A 17908-nucleotide genomic window follows, 5' to 3' on the forward strand; every position below is an offset into this window, starting at 1 on the left:
CACTAAGTTGTGTCCGACTCTTTTGTGACCCCGTGGACTGTTGGCTGCCAGGCTCCTCTGTCCATGGGATTTTCCAGGCAAGAATACTGGAGTGGGTTATTATTTCCTTCTCCAGGGGACCTTCTCAACAATATCAATAGGAAAGTATTAATCCTTTCCAATTAATTCATCAATTAATCCATTAAGAATGATATTGATATCACGGGCTGTGTCACAGCTAATGCAGGATTCAGAGATGAATAAAATTTAGCTCATTATTTCAAGGAACTCACAAAAGAAGAAATACTTAATTTAGTACAAGAGTTAAACTTGTATTATTTGTCATTAATTCAGACATAACAAGTGAATGGATGGCAGAGTTCTAGGGGTATTTGAGGGGAACTGCTCAACCTGGGTAGCTTCCTATTTCCCTGATTTACTTCCTAGCAGTTTATTTTTAAATGCGGGTTTCTGCATTTAAAAAGTAATTTAGCAATAGTACATAAAGTTTCATAAGTTAAAAAAGGTATTAACCTTTTCCAATTAATTCAGCAATTGTTCTATTTATGAACAATATTGACCTTGCTTTATCCCAGGAAACAGAAGGTTCAATTAAGATGGATAATAGTCATGTGGGGATATTGTATCCAGTATTGCTATGTCCTCTGATTTGATAATTGGGAAATCTATTGATCTTTATTTGTTGTTGATTAGTTGCTAAGTCGTGTCCAAACCTTTGTGACCCTATGGACTGCAGCGTACCAGGCTTCCCTGTCCCCCCGGGCGTGGGGGTGGGGCGCCAAAAATTTTGTGAGCAGTGTGGCTTATCAGCTGCCATTTTGTAAACTTCTAATGCTAAAGAAACAAAAGTGTGAACAGGAGAGCAATGGAGCATTTAAAGGAGTGGCGTTGAGGGAGGAGTAGTTAACTTTTTTGGTATAACTGAGCTGTAGGACACTTCCTGGAAAAAGTTAAGCCTGAGGCTTACAAAACTAGGAAGATATTCCAAGTAGCAGGAATGGCACACACAGAGCCGAGCACTGGGCACACACCGTGATGCTGTGTGCCGGACAGAAAGCGCTGAAGCAGGGCTCTGTGGGCCTGTCTGGACCAAGCAAACCATCTAAGTGTGACGTGAAGATGGCAGGAGAAGCTATGTGAGGGGTTAGCATGAAGATGTGGGTCTCAGAAATGTTGCCTCTAAGGTGTTTGTGGAGCAGTCAGGTAGAAATATTACGTAAGCAGTTGACTCTTACAGTCAGTGCTGTGAGGAACCACCCAGATTGCTTTCAGAAACAAGATGGACCTCTCAGCCGCTGAGAACTCTCGGTTGTCAGCTCCCCAAGGGGGTTGCCTCAGGTGAAGTGCCTTCCCTCCCAAAGTCACAGCTTCTCCCCAGGGTGCCTGCACCAATGACCAGTCAGCGGGAGCTCTAAAGTCCCCCCTCACTCCAGCTCAGGACAAATCTAAAGAGTCCCTCGTTTACACAGCTCCCCGAGGAGCTAGGTGATGCCACCGGTGACAACTTCAGCACAGCTCAGCTTCTCGTGTCTGCTTCCCCCTTTTCCCTGCCACAGGTATGGATCCTCCCCCAAATCCTCTTGCTCCTGATTTCCACCTCAGAGCCTGCTTCCCCAGGAACCCAGTCTGAGAGTGATTGTTGCTGTTCAGTCGCTAAGTCAGGTCCGATTCTTTGCCACCCCATGGACTGCAGCACGCCAGGCCTCCCTGTGCATCACCCAGAATTTACTCAAACTCATGTCCATTGAGTCCGTGATGCCATCCAACCATCTCATCCTCTGTCATCCTCTTCTCCTCCTGCCTTCAATCTTTCCCAGCATCAGGGTCTTTTCCAATGAGTCAGTTCTTCCCATCAGATGGCCAAAGGATTGGAGTTTCAGCTTCAGCATCAGTCCTTCCAATGAATATTCAGGACTGATTTCCTTTAGGATGGACTGGTTGGATCCCCTTGCAGTCCAAGGGACTCTCAGGAGTCTTCTCCAACACCACAGTTCAAAAGCATCAGTTCCTCGGTGCTCAGGTTTCTTTATTGTCCAACTCTCACATCCATACATGACCACTGGAAAAACCATAGCCTTGACTAGATGGACCTTTGTTGGCAAAGTAAGTCTCTTCTTTATAATATGCTGTCTAGGTTGGTCATAGCTTTTTCTCCAAAGAGCAAGCATCTTTTAATTTCAAGGCTGCAGTCACCATCTGCAGTGATTGTGGACCCCCCCCCCAAAATAAAGTCTGTCACTCTTTCCACTGTTTCCCCATCTATTTGCCATGAAGTGATGGGACCAGATGCCATGATCTTCGTTTTCTGAATGTTGAGTTTCAAGCCAACATTTTCACTCTCTTCTTTCACTCTCATCAAGAGGCTCTTTAGTTCCTCTTCACTTTGTGTCATAAGTGTGGTGTCATCTGCATATCTGAGGTTATTGATATTTCTCCCAGCAATCTTGATTCCAGCTTGTGCTTCATCCAGCCCAGCATTTTGCATGATGTACTCTGCATAGAAGTTAAATAAGCAGGGTGACAATATACAGCCTTGATGTACTCTTTTCCCAGTTTGGAACCAGTCTGTAGTTCCATGTCCAGTTCTAACTATTGTTTCTTGACCCACATACAGATTTCTCAGGAGGCAGGTCAAGTGGTCTCCAGTGAATAGTCAGGGTTGATTTCCTTTAGGATCGACCAGCCTGATATCTTTGCAGTCCAAGGGACTTACAAGGCTACATATCAGAGCAGAGCCTTGGGCCTGAATTGGAGTCATCAGTTAGTAGAAGTCTATTAAAACTAATGAAATGGGTGTGTGTTTCAGGGTAAGGTTAGAAGTGTGCTTAGTTCAGGACTTTGAGGGTATTCAGAGTTTGGTGATTGGCTATAGGAAAAGGTCTAACAAAGGAAAGTGAGGAGGAAGGGCTGGACTGGTGGAATGAAAACCAGGACGCTGAGGACTGGAGATGCTTCTTGGGTATTACTGGTCACCTGGAGAGGAGCAGCGTTATTCCATGTGAGACTGAGACAAGAGCACGTTGAGGAAGAAACGGAGGGTCCAGAAACGTGAGGGTGGTGGGCATGGCAGTAAGTGTCACAGTCAAAGGGAGAGGTGTGGACTGCGAGGTGAGGGTAAGGAGGAATTTTGAACAAAATGGGAGAAATCTGAACCTGTTCAAATGAATGCGGATGGGTGGATAAACAAGGACAAGTGGTGAGTTTTGTTAACATGGGTGGTGACATTCTCCTTGGATCTCTCAGTGCTGTAACGCATGAGCAGTTAGATTTCCTTCCTTGGCTCTGTGTTGTATTGCACCTGTATACCTATTTGGGTTAACATCTGGGTATATTGTACGGAAGGGTGTACTTTTTGCTTCCAACCTATAAACACTTGGGTTTCTATCCTCTACAGTAACTGGTAGTGAAAAAAAGAAGAAGAACAGATGGGAGATAATGGGGACAAAATGGCATAAGGATGCAGAGAAAAGAGACGAGACCCCGGGCAGAAGTAAAAGACAGCTCTTAGCTGGGCGGGGGGAACTGGGTTTGTGCTGGAAAGAGGTGCTTCTGGTCCCCTTGTTTCTGTTTCCTCCATGAAGGAGGGAGACACCTGCTGAGAACGTGTCAGAATACGTGGAGAGAGAAGCTGAAGGGCCGAAGACACCAGAAAGCGTTTGGAAAAGTCCTGTCGAGGCTGGAGAGGGAGACGGTAGCAGAAAGAAAAGATAAAGAAGGCCAGCCCACAAAGTGACCTGGCTAACTAACCATTTCACTCAGTTACCACTTCAGTTAGGTGTGCGGGATGTGGGGGATCATGTCATTAATACAATGATCACCATTTTGCTTTTGAGCGCAAGTTGTGTTGTGTGATCATTATTTATCATGGCGCATATTGAAAGGAAACCTTGCATAGGGGTTTTGCCTCCTGTGGGGCAAGGTGGCAAAGTCAAAAGCCAAAGCATTACTGACTTGGTGACTGCCCTAGGCCTTCCCAAGGCTCAGAGTGGGGCTGCCCAGTGCTATACAGAGGAGCTTTCATGTTTCATAGGGAAATGAAGAATTCATTGATATCTATTTCTTCATAAAAAAGAAAGATCAAAACACTGGAGAACATCACACATTCAAACTGAATTCAGGGAGACACAGCATGATTCCTTTGGAGGAAAAAAGGAGCAAATGGAAGAGTATACAGTCAGACACAAGCTGAGAAGGAGTTTGCCTGAACACTTCTTCTCAGATACACATTGAAGACCAGCATTTTGTATGTTTGACAAAATACAAGGGTTCAGTTAGGGGTTTTAATCTGTTTTTATACATTTTCAACATAGCTTTGTGAGAAAATAAAAATTTAGTTTTGTATTAGCATTCATTTTTCCTGCAACCAGATATATTAAGAATTATAATTTTAAATAATTCATTATGTTTTCAAACATGAGAGCAACACTTTAACATTGTAAACAGCTCAAATGATACAAATGTAATGGAATAAAGAATGAAAATTCCCTTTGTTCTTTTGCTTTTACTCTTTGTTTGTTTTTTGGCTCTTCTGGGTCTTCGTTCCTGCATGGCTTTTCTCTAGTCACGGTGCCGGGGCTTCTCACTGCAGTGGCTTTGGGCTCTAAGGTGTGTGTGGGCTCAACAGTTGTGACACATGGATTTAGTTGCTCTGCGGCACGTGGGATCTTCCTGGATCAAGGATCAAACTCATGTCTCCCGCATTGGCAGGCTGATTCTTTACCACTGAGCCACCAGAGATCAGATAAGATCAGATCAGATCAGTCGCTCAGTTGTGTCCGACTCTGCGACCCCATGAATCGCAGCACGCCAGGCCTCCCTGTCCATCACCAACTCCCGGAGTTCACTCAGACTCACGTCCATCGAGTCAGTGATGCCATCCAGCCATCTCATCCTCTGTCGTCCCCTTCTCCTCCTGCCCCCAATCTTTCCCAGCATCAGAGTCTTTTCCAATGAGTCAACTCTTCGCATGAGGTGGCCAAAGTACTGGAGTTTCAGCTTTAGCATCATTCCTTCCAAAGAAATCCCAGGGCTGATCTCCTTCAGAATGGACTGGTTGGATCTCCTTGCAGTCCAAGGGACTCTCAAGAGTCTTCTCCAACACCACACTTCAAAAGCATCAATTCTTTGGTGCTCAGCCTTCCTCACAGTCCAACTGTCACATCCATACATGACCACAGGAAAAACCATAGCCTTGACTAAACAGACCTTTGTTGGCAAAGTAATATCTCTGCTTTTTAATATGCTATCTAGGTTGGTCATAACTTTTCTTCCAAGGAGTAGGCATCTTTTAATTTCATGGCTGCAGTCACCATCTGCAGTGATTCTGGAGCCCCAAAAGATAAAGTCTGACACTGTTTCCACTGTTTCCCCATCTATTTGCCATGAAGTGATGGGACCAGATGCCATGATCTTCGTTTTCTGAATGTTGAGCTTTAAGCCAACTTTTTCACTCTCCACTTTGACTTTCATCAAGAGGCCTTTTAGTTCCTCTTCACTTTCTGCCATAAGGGTGGTGTCATCTGCATATCTGAGGTTATTGATATTTCTCCCAGCAATCTTGATTCCAGCTTGTGTTTCTTCCAGTCCAGCGTTTCTCATGATGTACTCTGCATATAAGTTAAATAAACAGGCTCCTTTATTGTTCTGAAAACCCCAGATAAACTTCTTCAGTCTGCACATCTCTGAAAAGCATTTGCTCTGTCTTCCAGATGCAGGACAACACTGAGCAGGCACGCACACGTCAGCTGCAACTAGGCACACAAGTGTGTGTTTCCATACACACATGCGTATTTTAATTTATATATATATATGAATTTATTGAGGTGTGTATTACATATCACCCAGTATTTATTGTCCTCAGCCTTCGGGGTTTTTTTGTTGTGGTTGATGTAGGATAGACCTATCACCATATCAGTATACCTAAATTGATCTCACTCTTCCTAATATCTGAATAGTATTTCATTAGCTGGAGGTAACATACTTTAATTATTCTCCGACTGGTGGACTTTTAATAATTTTCCTCACTTCCTTCCTTTCTTCCTTCCTTCTGTCCTTCTCTCCTTCCTTCTTTCCTAGGTTATAAGTGGAAATCAAATAATGTAACGCTGAAGTGAAATTGCAGAATTCTAAATATATTTAAAAGAACAAATAGAAAAGATTTTAACATTCAATAGACTTGCTCGATGGAGGCAAGAGAAGGAAGGAGAAAGAAGAAGTTGCAAGCTGATTTTGTTTTCTGTGAGAGGAGCAGTTACATATTGCCCCACTGGTGAGGGAGTATGGTGTTATTAAAAAAAAAATGTTAGCATAATGATGATATATTCTGTTGCTCTTTCTTCTCAGGGATTTGGGGAGCTATGAGCCAGAATAAAGACCAAATATATACTTCTCATATATTTGGTCATCTGAATGACCAAATATATGTTTTTCCTATAAATTACACTATTACACTGTAGAATATATAGACCAAGAATGAGCCTTAGGGTAAACTGTGGACTTCGGGTGATATTGATGTTTTACTCTAGGTTCACTGATTGTAACAAATGCACCTCTCTGCTGGATGGTGTTGATGGGGGCGATAGGGTGTTTGGGAGGGCAAGGGTTATTTGGGGATTCTGTACTTTCTACTGAGTTTTGCTGTGAGCCCCAAACATAAAGTTTACTTTTAAAAACGAGGTAATTTGTGCAATAAATTGTATGATCACCTTATGAAGGCAATGGCACCCCACTCCAGTACTCTTGCCTGGAAAATCCATGGACAGAGGAGCCTGGTAGGCTGCAGTCCATGGGGTTGCTAAGAGTCAGACACAACTGAGCGACTTCACTTTCACTTTTCACTTTCATGCATTGGAGAAGGAAATGGCAACCCACTCCAGTGTTCTTGCCTGGAGAATCCCAGGGACGGGGGAGCCTGGTGGGCTGCCGTCTATGGGGTCGCACAGAGTCGGACACGACTGAAGTGAGTTAGCATTAGCATTAGCATGTATTCTCCACCATATTCTTCTTCATTTTAGTATTAGAAGATCACAATATGTCTCTGGAGATAGGACTTCCTAGTAAGAGATTGTTTCTAGTTTCCCTTGAAGCCTGTAGCCCCAGGAACACCGAGCGTAAGTTTATTGCCTAAGAAGATGTCAAATTAAGAAAAACTAAATTTTAATAATGCCTGGATACTTATATACTATGCTTCAAAATGTGGTATAATTAATATGTGTGATCTTCACAAAGTCATTAATACCAAGTATGTGATTATAAATATTTCACAGGCGAGGAGATGGAAGCCACACCATTCATGATATACCACTGAAGACCTCACATCTATCCATTCTTATGCCAGGGCTTAAATTCATGTTAGTTTGTCTCTAAAGACTGTGCCATTAACAACAATGCTATCGTGTGTCTCAAAGTTACAGGATAGTTTATACAGAATTCCATGTAACTTAACACAATATAGTTATACATCAAGAGAAGCAAGTCAACACATGGTTCTCCCGTAATACTTTAAAAGGTGGTACAGTTTGGTTACCCTGACAAGGTCAGTTTTCAGGTGTGTGGACGGTATAAAAAAAGGAAACAAAAGTCAGGGGGGAAAATCTAGCTTTGGTTCATTTGTGCAAAACCAAGTCTGTAAAACTGAAGAGTTTCTGTTACCACATATGACTGTCAGTTTACTCCTACTGAGGGTAAGTCTGTTTGCAATCCTGACTGAAATATGCTGCTTGAGTAGCTCAGTCAACTTTCTTATTAAGATGTGTGTGTCTTCCACACAGCCAAATGACTCTTCAATACCAGTTCAACTCAGTTCTGACACCGTCTACTTGGAGGCAGTACCAGATGCCACGGGTTAAGGGCACAGTCCCACAGGACTGCTCCCCCCACTTCAGAAAGCCAGTGAAGGTTGAAGTTGTTACCTGTCCTTCTGACTAACTGGCTGTAGATTGGAGGTTGCCATGACCTCTTCCTCAAGTTCGATTACTTTGCTAAAGTGGATCTCAAAAAGCAGAAAGCATTTGAGCTATTAGAGTCCCAGTTTCTTACAAAAGAATCGAATCCAGGAACAGTCAGATGGAGGAGACGCTCAGGGCAAGGTGTAGGGGTGGGGCGCAGATTTTCCAGACTCTTCCTGGGGCCAATCTCCTGGCACCTCCAAATTCTCACTAGCCTGGAAGCTCTAGAACCTGGTCTCTAGGTTTTATGGAGGCTTCATTGCATAGGCATGGCTAACTAGCCGATTGATGTCTGGCAACTGATTTAACCTCCAGCTCCTCTCCCATCCCTGGAAATTTAAGTTCAGAGTGGGCTTCCCTGGTGGCTCAGATGGTAAAGAATCTGCCTGCAACATAGGAGCTGCTGGAGGTGCAAGTTCAATCTCTGTGTTGGGAAGATCCCCTGGAGAAGGGAGTGGCTACCCACCCCAGTATTTTCGCCTGGGAATCCCATAGACAGAGGAGCCTGGCGAGCTTTCCAGTCCATGGGATCACAAAGAGTTGGACAAGACTGAACAAACTTTCACTTTCCCTCCCCCTTCCCAAAAGACAGCTGTACGTATCTAAGAGCAGGATATTCATAAATATTTCAGCTATAATAAGATATAAACAAACTTTAAATGTTTATATTGCTGCTGAAGCTCCAGTATTTTGGTCATTTTATGCGAACAGATGACTCACTGGGCAAAAAGAGAAGAGGGTGTCAGAGGATAAGATGGCTGGACTCTTGAGAGTCCCTTGGACTGCAAGGAGATCCAACCAGTCCATTCTGAAGGAGATCAGCCCTGGGATTTCTTTGGAAGGAATGATGCTAAAGCTGAAACTCCAGTACTTTGGCCACCTCATGTGAAGAGTTGCCTCATTGGAAAAGACTCTGATGCTGGGAGGGATTGGAGGCAGGAGGAGGAGGGGACGACAGAGAATGAGATGGCTGGATGGCATCACCGACTCGATGGATGTGAGTCTGAGTGAACTCCGGGAGTTGGTGATGGACAGGGAGGCCTGGTGTGCTGCGATTCATGGGGTCGCAAAGAGTCAGACACGACTGAGCGACTGAACTAACTAACTAACACAAAGAGAGAAAGACAATCTTTTCTCTCAACATATTGGGAAGTAAAACTAGAATAACTTGGATGTGAATAAAATAAACTTTTACCCCTGTGTATGGCATACAGTTCCCTATTTCTTTCCATGTCTCATATTTTTTAACTTTTTATTTTATATTGGAGCATAGTAGATTAACAATGCTGTATTAGTTTCAGATGTACAACAAAGTGATTCAGGTATACATATAAATGTACCTATTCCTTTTCAAATTCTTTGAAAATTCATCATTTTTTTGGTTGTTGAAAACTAGATATTTTAGATAACATACGGTAATACATATGAATCCTCTCCAATCAAGGGCTTGCTGCAATTGCTACTGTTTATTTGTTTAGTGACCAGTGTGGACTAATTCTGTGGAGTCTGATTTTCCCACAGTATGCAGATTTTGATGATATTGCTTAATTTTTTATTTTTTAATCTGACTTCCTAGGGGTCATCCTTGAGTAAGCATAGCTTAGTAGTCAGACAATAACTGATCAGATGTTTAGCTTAAACATATTGACTAAGTAAGGATTTCACCTTTATCTCCAGAACAGTGTGTGGCCTGGGGAAATGCTTACAAAATTCAGGAAATTTACAAGTCTGCTCCACATTTAGCCAAGGACTGGTGTCTCTCTCCGCTTTCTCTGATGGAGCAGTTGTGCGCATATCCATTGACTTCTGACCACTAGCAACAAGGGGCATCCTAGTGGGCACCTTTGGGCTGCCTGCCCCTGTCTCCAAATCACCCTGTTACATGGCTGACTGAGCTGCCATTTTCTCACTTGCCCCAAATAGTACCAGCTAGAGATGCAGGTCTTCCGGGATGGTGTATATAATAAACATATACTCTCTGTTGCAGTCTATGATGTCACTGGGGCCAGATTTTTCCAAGCTCTGAGTTCCCTCCAGGCAGCAAAACCTCCAGTCCAGGGGGGTTTTGGTTGGCCGCCCAGCCTGCAACTTCTGAGCCAGGGCGAGAGAGAGGAGCCAGGGGGCAGTCACTCTTTTTACTGAATAAACATTTCTCAAGAGTATACTCTTTGACCCATTTCCAGAAACTATAAATGCTTTTGTAGTTTTGCGGGTTTGTTTTTTTCCCCCCATTTACTTCTATCTTTGGGGAAAGATTATGTTCAGGTTTTCTCATAGCCATTCTTAAAGTCCTTCCTAAACAAAATGACTTTGAAATATAACCTTCTCAAGATTTTCAGGAAGCTTTATCTGAAAAACTTATTCTTGACTAGATTTTCAAAATGTCTACAAATATGAAAACTATCAAGAAGGAACTTAATTCTTTGTGTATCTTTAAGGGGAACATATAACTGTCAGATTGATGCTGTGTTAAAATGAAGACTGATGGCCTTCACCTGGCTGGCCCTGAAGCAGCTCACTTCCTGGCCAGCAAGAAGAAAGAAGGGGCTTCATCTCTCCTCCTCAGGGGTCCATTTCTGAACCGTTCAAACTGGGAAACTTAGTGTGACCACAAAGAAGTTGCACAGCTATTAATAGCATTGTGCTCAAATATCAAATGATGGATTCAGAGTATTAACGTGAAAACACCGATCAGATATTATTTAGAGATTTCACATTCCCCTGTGTGAACTTTGATATTTACCAAAAGGGTTTCGCTGCACTGGCTTCCTGGCAATGCACGGAATTCACAGTCATGCTCATAACTGTAAATGAAGCAGCACCGGGAGGAGCAGCTTCACTGCAGGGCCAGTTTCAGTTACACGCTGCTGGCGTAACTGGCATGTTGCTTTTAACTCATGTCCTTCTAATCTTATGGATTTCTTCTGTGGGGGGACAAGGTAAGTTGAAAGCCTGAATACAGCTATGAATATTGAGTTTCTCTCTCAAATGTGTGTGTTGTGTGTACGTATGTTTATAAATGAATACAGGGGTGAAAATATTGGGAATAAGGGATCATCATTTTTGTTTTTAATGAAAATATTTTCTAATATGCAATTAAGGGAAAATAGAATGAAACAATTTTTCTATGTTCTTTAAGTTATGATATATAAGTAGCCACCAAATACAAAATCTGGAGAGAAACTGAATGTTGAAAAATCTGCTTATGATAAAGGTAAAAAGGTAAAGTGCCAATGTCATTCTGCCTGAAAGCAGAAGGCGATGCCAATGCCATGGACCAGGAAAAGTACACCAAGAAAACCTGGACACCTGCAATATGTTTGAATTTTCATAGATTTTTTAAATTTAAGATTTGAATATTATTAAATTCAGGGATTTCCTATTTCAATCTAATCATCACTTGACAAAGAAAAATCTTTTTTTTTTTTTACTAAAATATAATTTGACATAAAACAGTTTCAGGTGTACTACAGAGTAATTTGACGTTTGCATACATACATTATGAAGTGGTCATCATGATAATTCTCATAACAATCTGTCCCCATACAAAGGTATTACAATAGTATCGATTCTATCCTTTATGCTGTATATTACATCCCTGTGGCTTATTTATTTTCTAACGGGAAGTTTGTTCCTCTTAATGTTCTTCACCTGTTTTACCTGCCCACTCTCCGCCTTCCTCATCTCTGGCAACCACATGTTTGTTTTATGACGAGCCTGCTTTTCTTTTGTCTTGTTTCTTTTTGTTTTGCTTTCTAGATTTTGAAATCTTCACATGTAAGTGGGGTCATACAGTTTTTTCTCTGTCTGACTTATTTCAGTTAGTAGAATGCTCTCCACGTCCATCCATGTTGTCACAAATGGCAAGATTTCCTTTTTTATGGTTGAGTAATATCCCATGGTATACACAAATACCACATCTTCTTTACCCATTCATTTCTCTGTGGACACTTAGGTTGCTTTCAACTCTTGGCTATTATAAATAGTACTGCTATGAAGTTTGAGGTACATTTATCTTTCTGAATTAGTGTCATCTCTTTTAATGAAACTATAGAGCATATCCTTATTTTCATATGTAATAAAACTAGTGAGATACCAATAAATTATTTGCTTCTTCTGAGCTTTTCAGCAAGGTTTAATATGAAAAAAAATTGTACACCACTTCTCCTTTAATAAAAAATACTATGTCTCACAGTATTTCAAAAAATGTCACATCTTGTTTTGTGTTGAAATAAAATCTATCACATCTGAGTAATTGCAAATGAAATACCGGGTAAGATCTAGGGTAACTGATTAAACTGTATGTGGAAATGGGATTTTAGTCATGTGCTTTACCGTTTGATTTTCACAAAGTATTTATTTTGCTCTTTTGATGCTAATTTTTGCACATAGTTGTTCTCTTTGGGAAAATCTCTTCAGTCCTAACATAAGAAAAAATAAGAACCATAAAATTCCTTCCTTTTATGATCCACCATTATAAAAGTTGCAAAACATTATTTCTACAGACTTGAAAGTTACTCTAGTTTCTTTATATATTTTTCATAGAATATAATCAGAGGACTATAGTTAGCTAATGGGAAAAAAGTATTTTTCTCCAATAACAGATATTGCTTAGTCGATTAAAAATACCAACTTCTCTGGTTAGCCTGAAGTAAGGATTAGACCTTTACAACATCCTGAAAAACTGTATGTATGGGTGTATTTGATTCTTTTTAACCTATGTGTCTGTTAAATATTGTTTTGAACACCATGGAGAATGGACATTAAGAGAGGATTTCTAAATTGAGGGAGGAGAAGCAGAAGAAGATGAATATAAAATGTAGTCATGTGTAGAATTTTGACAACCTGAAATCTAAGGGGCTTCCCAGGTGGTTCAGTTGTAAAGAGCCCGCCTGCCAAGCAAGAGATGCAGGTTCCGTCCCTGGGTTGAGAAGATCTCCTGGAGAAGGAAATGGCAACCCGCTCCAGTATTCCTGCCTGGGAAATCCCATGGCCAGAGGAGCCTGGCAGGCTATAGTTCATGGGGTTGCAAAGAGTTGGACATGACTTAGTGGCTGCACAATGACAGCATTGTATAAAAAGTGTAAAAAGATGTTCGAGCTTCAATCTACTCTCCTAGAACTTTTAGAGAAACTCTATCAAAAGTTGTATAGATATTAAGTCAGGAGTCCCCAGTGTCCGGGATCTAATGCCTGATGATATCTGGTGGAGCTGATGCAATAATAACAAAAATAAAGTGCATAATAAGTGTAATGCACTTGAATCATTCCCAAATCATCACCCCTCACCCCCAGCCATGGAAAAACTGTCTTCCACAAAAGCAGTTCCTTGTGCCAAAAAGGCTGGGGACTGCTGTACAGTTAAGTGATTCGTGAGTTTGTGTTGGTGCTGGAGAAGACTCTTGAGAGTCTCTTGGATTCTAAAGAGATAAAATCAGTCAATCCTAAAGGAAATCAACCCTGACTATTCTTTGGAAGGACTGATGCTGAAGCTGAAACTCCAAAACTGGTCACCTGATGAGAAGAGCCCATTCCTTGGAAAAGACCCTAAGGCAGGGAAAGATTGAAGGCAGGGGGAGAAGAGGGTGACAGAGGATGAGATGGTTAGGTAGCATCACCAACTCAATGGAGGTGAACTTGAGCAAGCTCTGGGAGAGAGTGAAAGACTGGGAATCCATGGGGTTGCAGAGTCAGACATAACTTAGCAACTGAACAGCAACAACAGCTGTTTATTTGCCTATTGAGAAACTGGCCAGAGTGTGAAAGAAGCACTCTAACACTTGCATAATTCAACATTCTTCATGCTTTCAGTAGTAAAATATTTATCAAACCCTATACTGTGCAGCAACAAGTTCAAAAGAAAACGAAAACTCCGTGTCTCATTACAATGCACAGGGTCCTGTGAGGAAAGCAAACCATGCAAATAAGTAGATTGCAAGATTGTGTGTGTGTGTGTGTGTATCCTGTAGGAAATGTGCTCACAAGGTTTTATCAGAATGTCAAGGCTTGAGAAATCACTTTCTCCTTTTGCAGTGGGTGACTGGATAAAGGAGATCTACGAAAAGCAGTTATTGAGTGAGTGCCAATGCTGAGGTACCAGAGTATTTGCTAAACGTTGAAGAATGAACTTTGAAGGGCGGTAAAATAGGGACATTTGGAGGATGGAAGCAAGGTTATTCTACATAGCAAAGAATACGTAGGTTAAAATCTATGGAAATCGACTACTATAGTTTGACAGGCAGACAAGAAATATCTGTAAAAGAATTATGGGAGGTACTACATCAGTGAAAGCTTCCCTGCTGGCTCAGATGGTAAAGAATCTGGCTGTAACGCAGGAGATCCGGATTCCATCCCTGGGTTGGGAAAATCCCCTGGAGAAGGAAATGGCAGCTCACTACAGATTCTTGCCTGGAGATTCCAATGGACAGAGGAGCCTAGTGGGCTACAGTCTATGGGGTCCCAAAGAGCGACTGACACTGAGGGACTAACACTTCGACTTTCACTGTCAGTGTGTGAGGGTTTTGTTTTTTTCCTCCTCCAAAACCATCTAATGTAAAATTTTAGACACTTAGATAAGCAACTTCAGGTTTCACAAGTGAAATACTATGGGAATTACTAGCTTCAAATATTGTGCAACGTTGAAAATCACCTCTAGATAAGCGGAAAGGGGAAATTTCCCTGGTTAATTTGTGAGCTGAGTTTCTGGAAGTTGCTTTTTTCTTTTTCCAAATAAAGAGAAAACAAACAAACAAAACACTTCATCTTCAATGTACCAGGAAAATACAGACAAGACAGAGACTTCAGGTGGAGTTACCTAGGACTAGGATGCAGAGTAGAGAAAGGAGGTGAGTGGAGATGCCAGCACGTCCTGTACACCAGCGAGGTCTTACTGCTGTCCCAGTCTGCTGGCTCTCAACCTGTGGGAGATTTTCTTCTTGAAGATACTGCAAAGGACGTTATATTTCACATGACTCCAACATCTACATTGCACCTTCACTGACAATGTGCTGTGTGCTAAATCGCTCAGTCGTGTCACTTTTTGCAACCCTATGGACTGTAGCCCGGCAGGCTCCTCAGTCCATGGGATTCTCCAGGCAAGAATACTGGAGTGGGCTGCCATTCCTTCCTCCAGGGGATCTTCCTGACCCAGGGATCGAGCCTGAGTCTTTTATGTTTCCTCCACTGGTGGACGGGTTCTTTACCACTAGCGCCGGTACTCACCATTACAGATCTTTCTTTGTTCTTAACTAATTAGGACACTGGAGGGCATTAAGCTAAAGGAATTTAAGCTAGCTGAAAGAAAAAAATATTGATAAGATGATTAAAATATGATTTAATGATTCATAAATGTAGATTCATATTTAATTCTTCAGCTTTGTTTTATTTTTCCCAGGGAGACATTGTGATTTTCCAAAAATAAACCATGGAATTCTGTACAATGAAAAGAAATACAAGGCATCTTTCCCAGTTTCTCTTGGGAAAATTTTCTATTATTCCTGTGAATATAATTATATGCCTCCTTCAAAATACTTTTGGACTCCCATAACATGCACAGAGGGCGGATGGTCACCGACTCCAAAGTGTCTCAGTGAGTAAAGGCCTGATGGGGGTGACGCGTTCGGGGAGTGGAGAAGGATGCGGCAGCGGGATTCACAAGGTCTTGATAGACAGTCCCAGGGACGAGGACTAGAGGAGCCAGCAAAGATGAGAGATGCAGTCCTTCATGTTTTGAGAAGCCTTTTTTGAAAACCAAAGGAAGAATGAATATATGAACTTTCTTTCATGTTGTAAGTTTTAAAACTGATCATTAATATATTTCACTCCTAATATTTATGTCCTAATATTCATTTGTTATCAGCCTGGTCATAATTTTTTCTTTAAAAAAAGTCTTTGTACATATCCATTCTCTTTTGAAATGTACATTCTCTTGAATATTGAGAGGATCACATCTCCACTTTTACATTTTCCATAGATCACTTTTTTTGTGCCTAAAGTTATGTCTATATTAATCCTTCAATAAATGTGAAGAGCGTACTCAGGAGGTAACAAGTGTACTAAAACAAAAACAATGGGGGGGCAGAATAAATGAGCGGACAAAGGTAATAATAATGGTCTTTCTACAAAAAAATCTTTATGAAAATTAAGAGAGAAACATATTAAAACACTATTTATACCTAGAAAAGCATATAAAAATAAAATATTTTATTATAAAAATCATAGAACAATGGAGTGAAATGTTAATTTCCTTTTGTGTATGAAACATATATGAAAAGTATATATTTCATCAATACAGCAGCAAAACCTAAATTCTTTTAAAATTTTATTTTCATACCTAATTTTAGCTTTGAAAGTTTTCCATTAAAAAATATTGTAAAGTGCAAATGTATTTTACTATTGTTTTACCACTTCCATCTGGTACATTAAACAACTTTTGGTCCTTAGGAGTGTGTTTCTTTCCTTTTGTGGAAAACGGTCAATCTGCATCTTCGGGACAAATATACCTGGAAGGCGCCACTGTGCAAATTACCTGCAATAAGGGCTACAGTCTCCCGGATAACCAGGGCAGCATTACCTGTGCTGAAGGGGGCTGGTCCTCCCCTCCGGAATGCATCTCCACCAGTAAGTGAAATGCCATCTTCTCTAATCCTGGAATACGTTGTGATTTTTTAAAAAAAGAAATAAATCTATTGTCACATCTTAAGTTGAGATTTCACCACTTGCTTTTATTTTACACATTTGTTTTTCAGTTACAGCTGTCTCTGAAGGGATGTACAAGTGGCATAGTCTGCCTGCCTACATGAATCAAATGTATTTAATAAAAACAAGCATTGAACAAGAGTACAAACACTTGAGGACAGTACCTTTATGTTAAAGTAACACCCACTTTCTGTGTTCGGTGCATTAAAATTATCATGTTAGCTGAGAATAAATATCTAGAAAACTAAAATATTAAAAAGAAAAAAGTCCAGTACCAGTTAAAATGTCTTATAACTAAGACAATTGTTAATAATTAACCTTTTGTGTTCGTATTAAATTCACATGCTTGATTCAATAAACAATTTCTAGGTTTTAAAAATTTTGTACTTGTGAGAGTTATGTCTGTCACTGATTTAAAATCTGGAAAACAATTCATTTGGAAACTCTATAACATGGCAGCATCTTCCAGACCTCTGGAATCATAATAATAATTTATAATCATCTTTCTATTATATGAAATCTATAATAATTTTCTTTCCAGTTTCCTATCGTAACTCTATGCCTGCATGGTGTATTCAAGGAGGCATAAAAACTTCTCTAGCTCTTTCTCATCATAGCGCCAATTCTTTGTCAGCCCTATAAATTCTAGCTGCCAAGGCCTCCAAAACCCTCATCGCCCTCTTCTCATCTCAGAGAAACCGCAGGACTCTGCCTGGCTTCTCCTCCCTGGGAGCTGGGACGCTCACAGTGATGTGCTTTGGGGTTTGGGCTTTGTTTGTCTCCCTTCTCTTGATCATCACGGACCTGCACTGTCGTTTCCAGTTTCCTGGAAATGCGTTTTGTCCAGTTTTCTAGCTTTTTAACCAGTGGGAAGAAATGCTGACATCAGCTACTTCATCTTACAGGAAGTGGAGTCTTCTGGTATGCTTTTAAAAGAAGCAATTATGCTATCAAAATCATTCCACATCTTCAATATTTAATCTTTTAGGAAACAGACTCTAAAACAGCTTGAATGACAACAGTGTTTCCTTAAACAGTGAGGCCATGGTTTCTTACAATTAAAGAGGGCTTAAACATGACCAATATTTGCCAAAAACATAAAATAAAAGAACAAATCTATTGACATCATATCTGAAATGTCCAGTGACCGAACAGGGCTCACATTGTATAAGCTTATGGTACAAATGTCCCATATGTACAAATGTTCGTATGTTCCAAACGTTCACTTATGGTACAAATGTTTTTGCAACCCATTTGATGGGGTGA

The 17908-nt window shown here is 40.9% G+C and overlaps 1 protein-coding gene across 5 annotated transcripts in view; it reads left to right on the forward strand.

Annotated features, from left to right (window-relative positions):
- Positions 1 to 10731: 10731 nt before the first annotated feature.
- LOC113906943 (complement factor H-related protein 5-like) overlaps positions 10732 to 17908 on the forward strand; it is a 33769-nt gene continuing 26592 nt past the window's right edge. For 4 of the 5 annotated variants that reach the window (XM_027565766.1, XM_027565767.1, XM_027565764.1 and 1 more), the window contains exons 1-3: positions 10732 to 10885; positions 15339 to 15533; positions 16388 to 16564. In XM_027565766.1, the coding sequence (XP_027421567.1) occupies positions 10741 to 10885; positions 15339 to 15533; positions 16388 to 16564 (517 nt within the window). In that variant the 5' untranslated portion in view covers positions 10732 to 10740. The remainder of the gene's footprint in view (positions 10886 to 15338; positions 15534 to 16387; positions 16565 to 17908) is intronic. The other variant, XM_027565763.1, reaches the window with a different exon arrangement.

Source organism: Bos indicus x Bos taurus, chromosome 16, assembly GCF_003369695.1.
Source record: "Bos indicus x Bos taurus breed Angus x Brahman F1 hybrid chromosome 16, Bos_hybrid_MaternalHap_v2.0, whole genome shotgun sequence".
In the NCBI taxonomy this organism is placed as follows: Eukaryota; Metazoa; Chordata; class Mammalia; order Artiodactyla; family Bovidae; genus Bos; species Bos indicus x Bos taurus.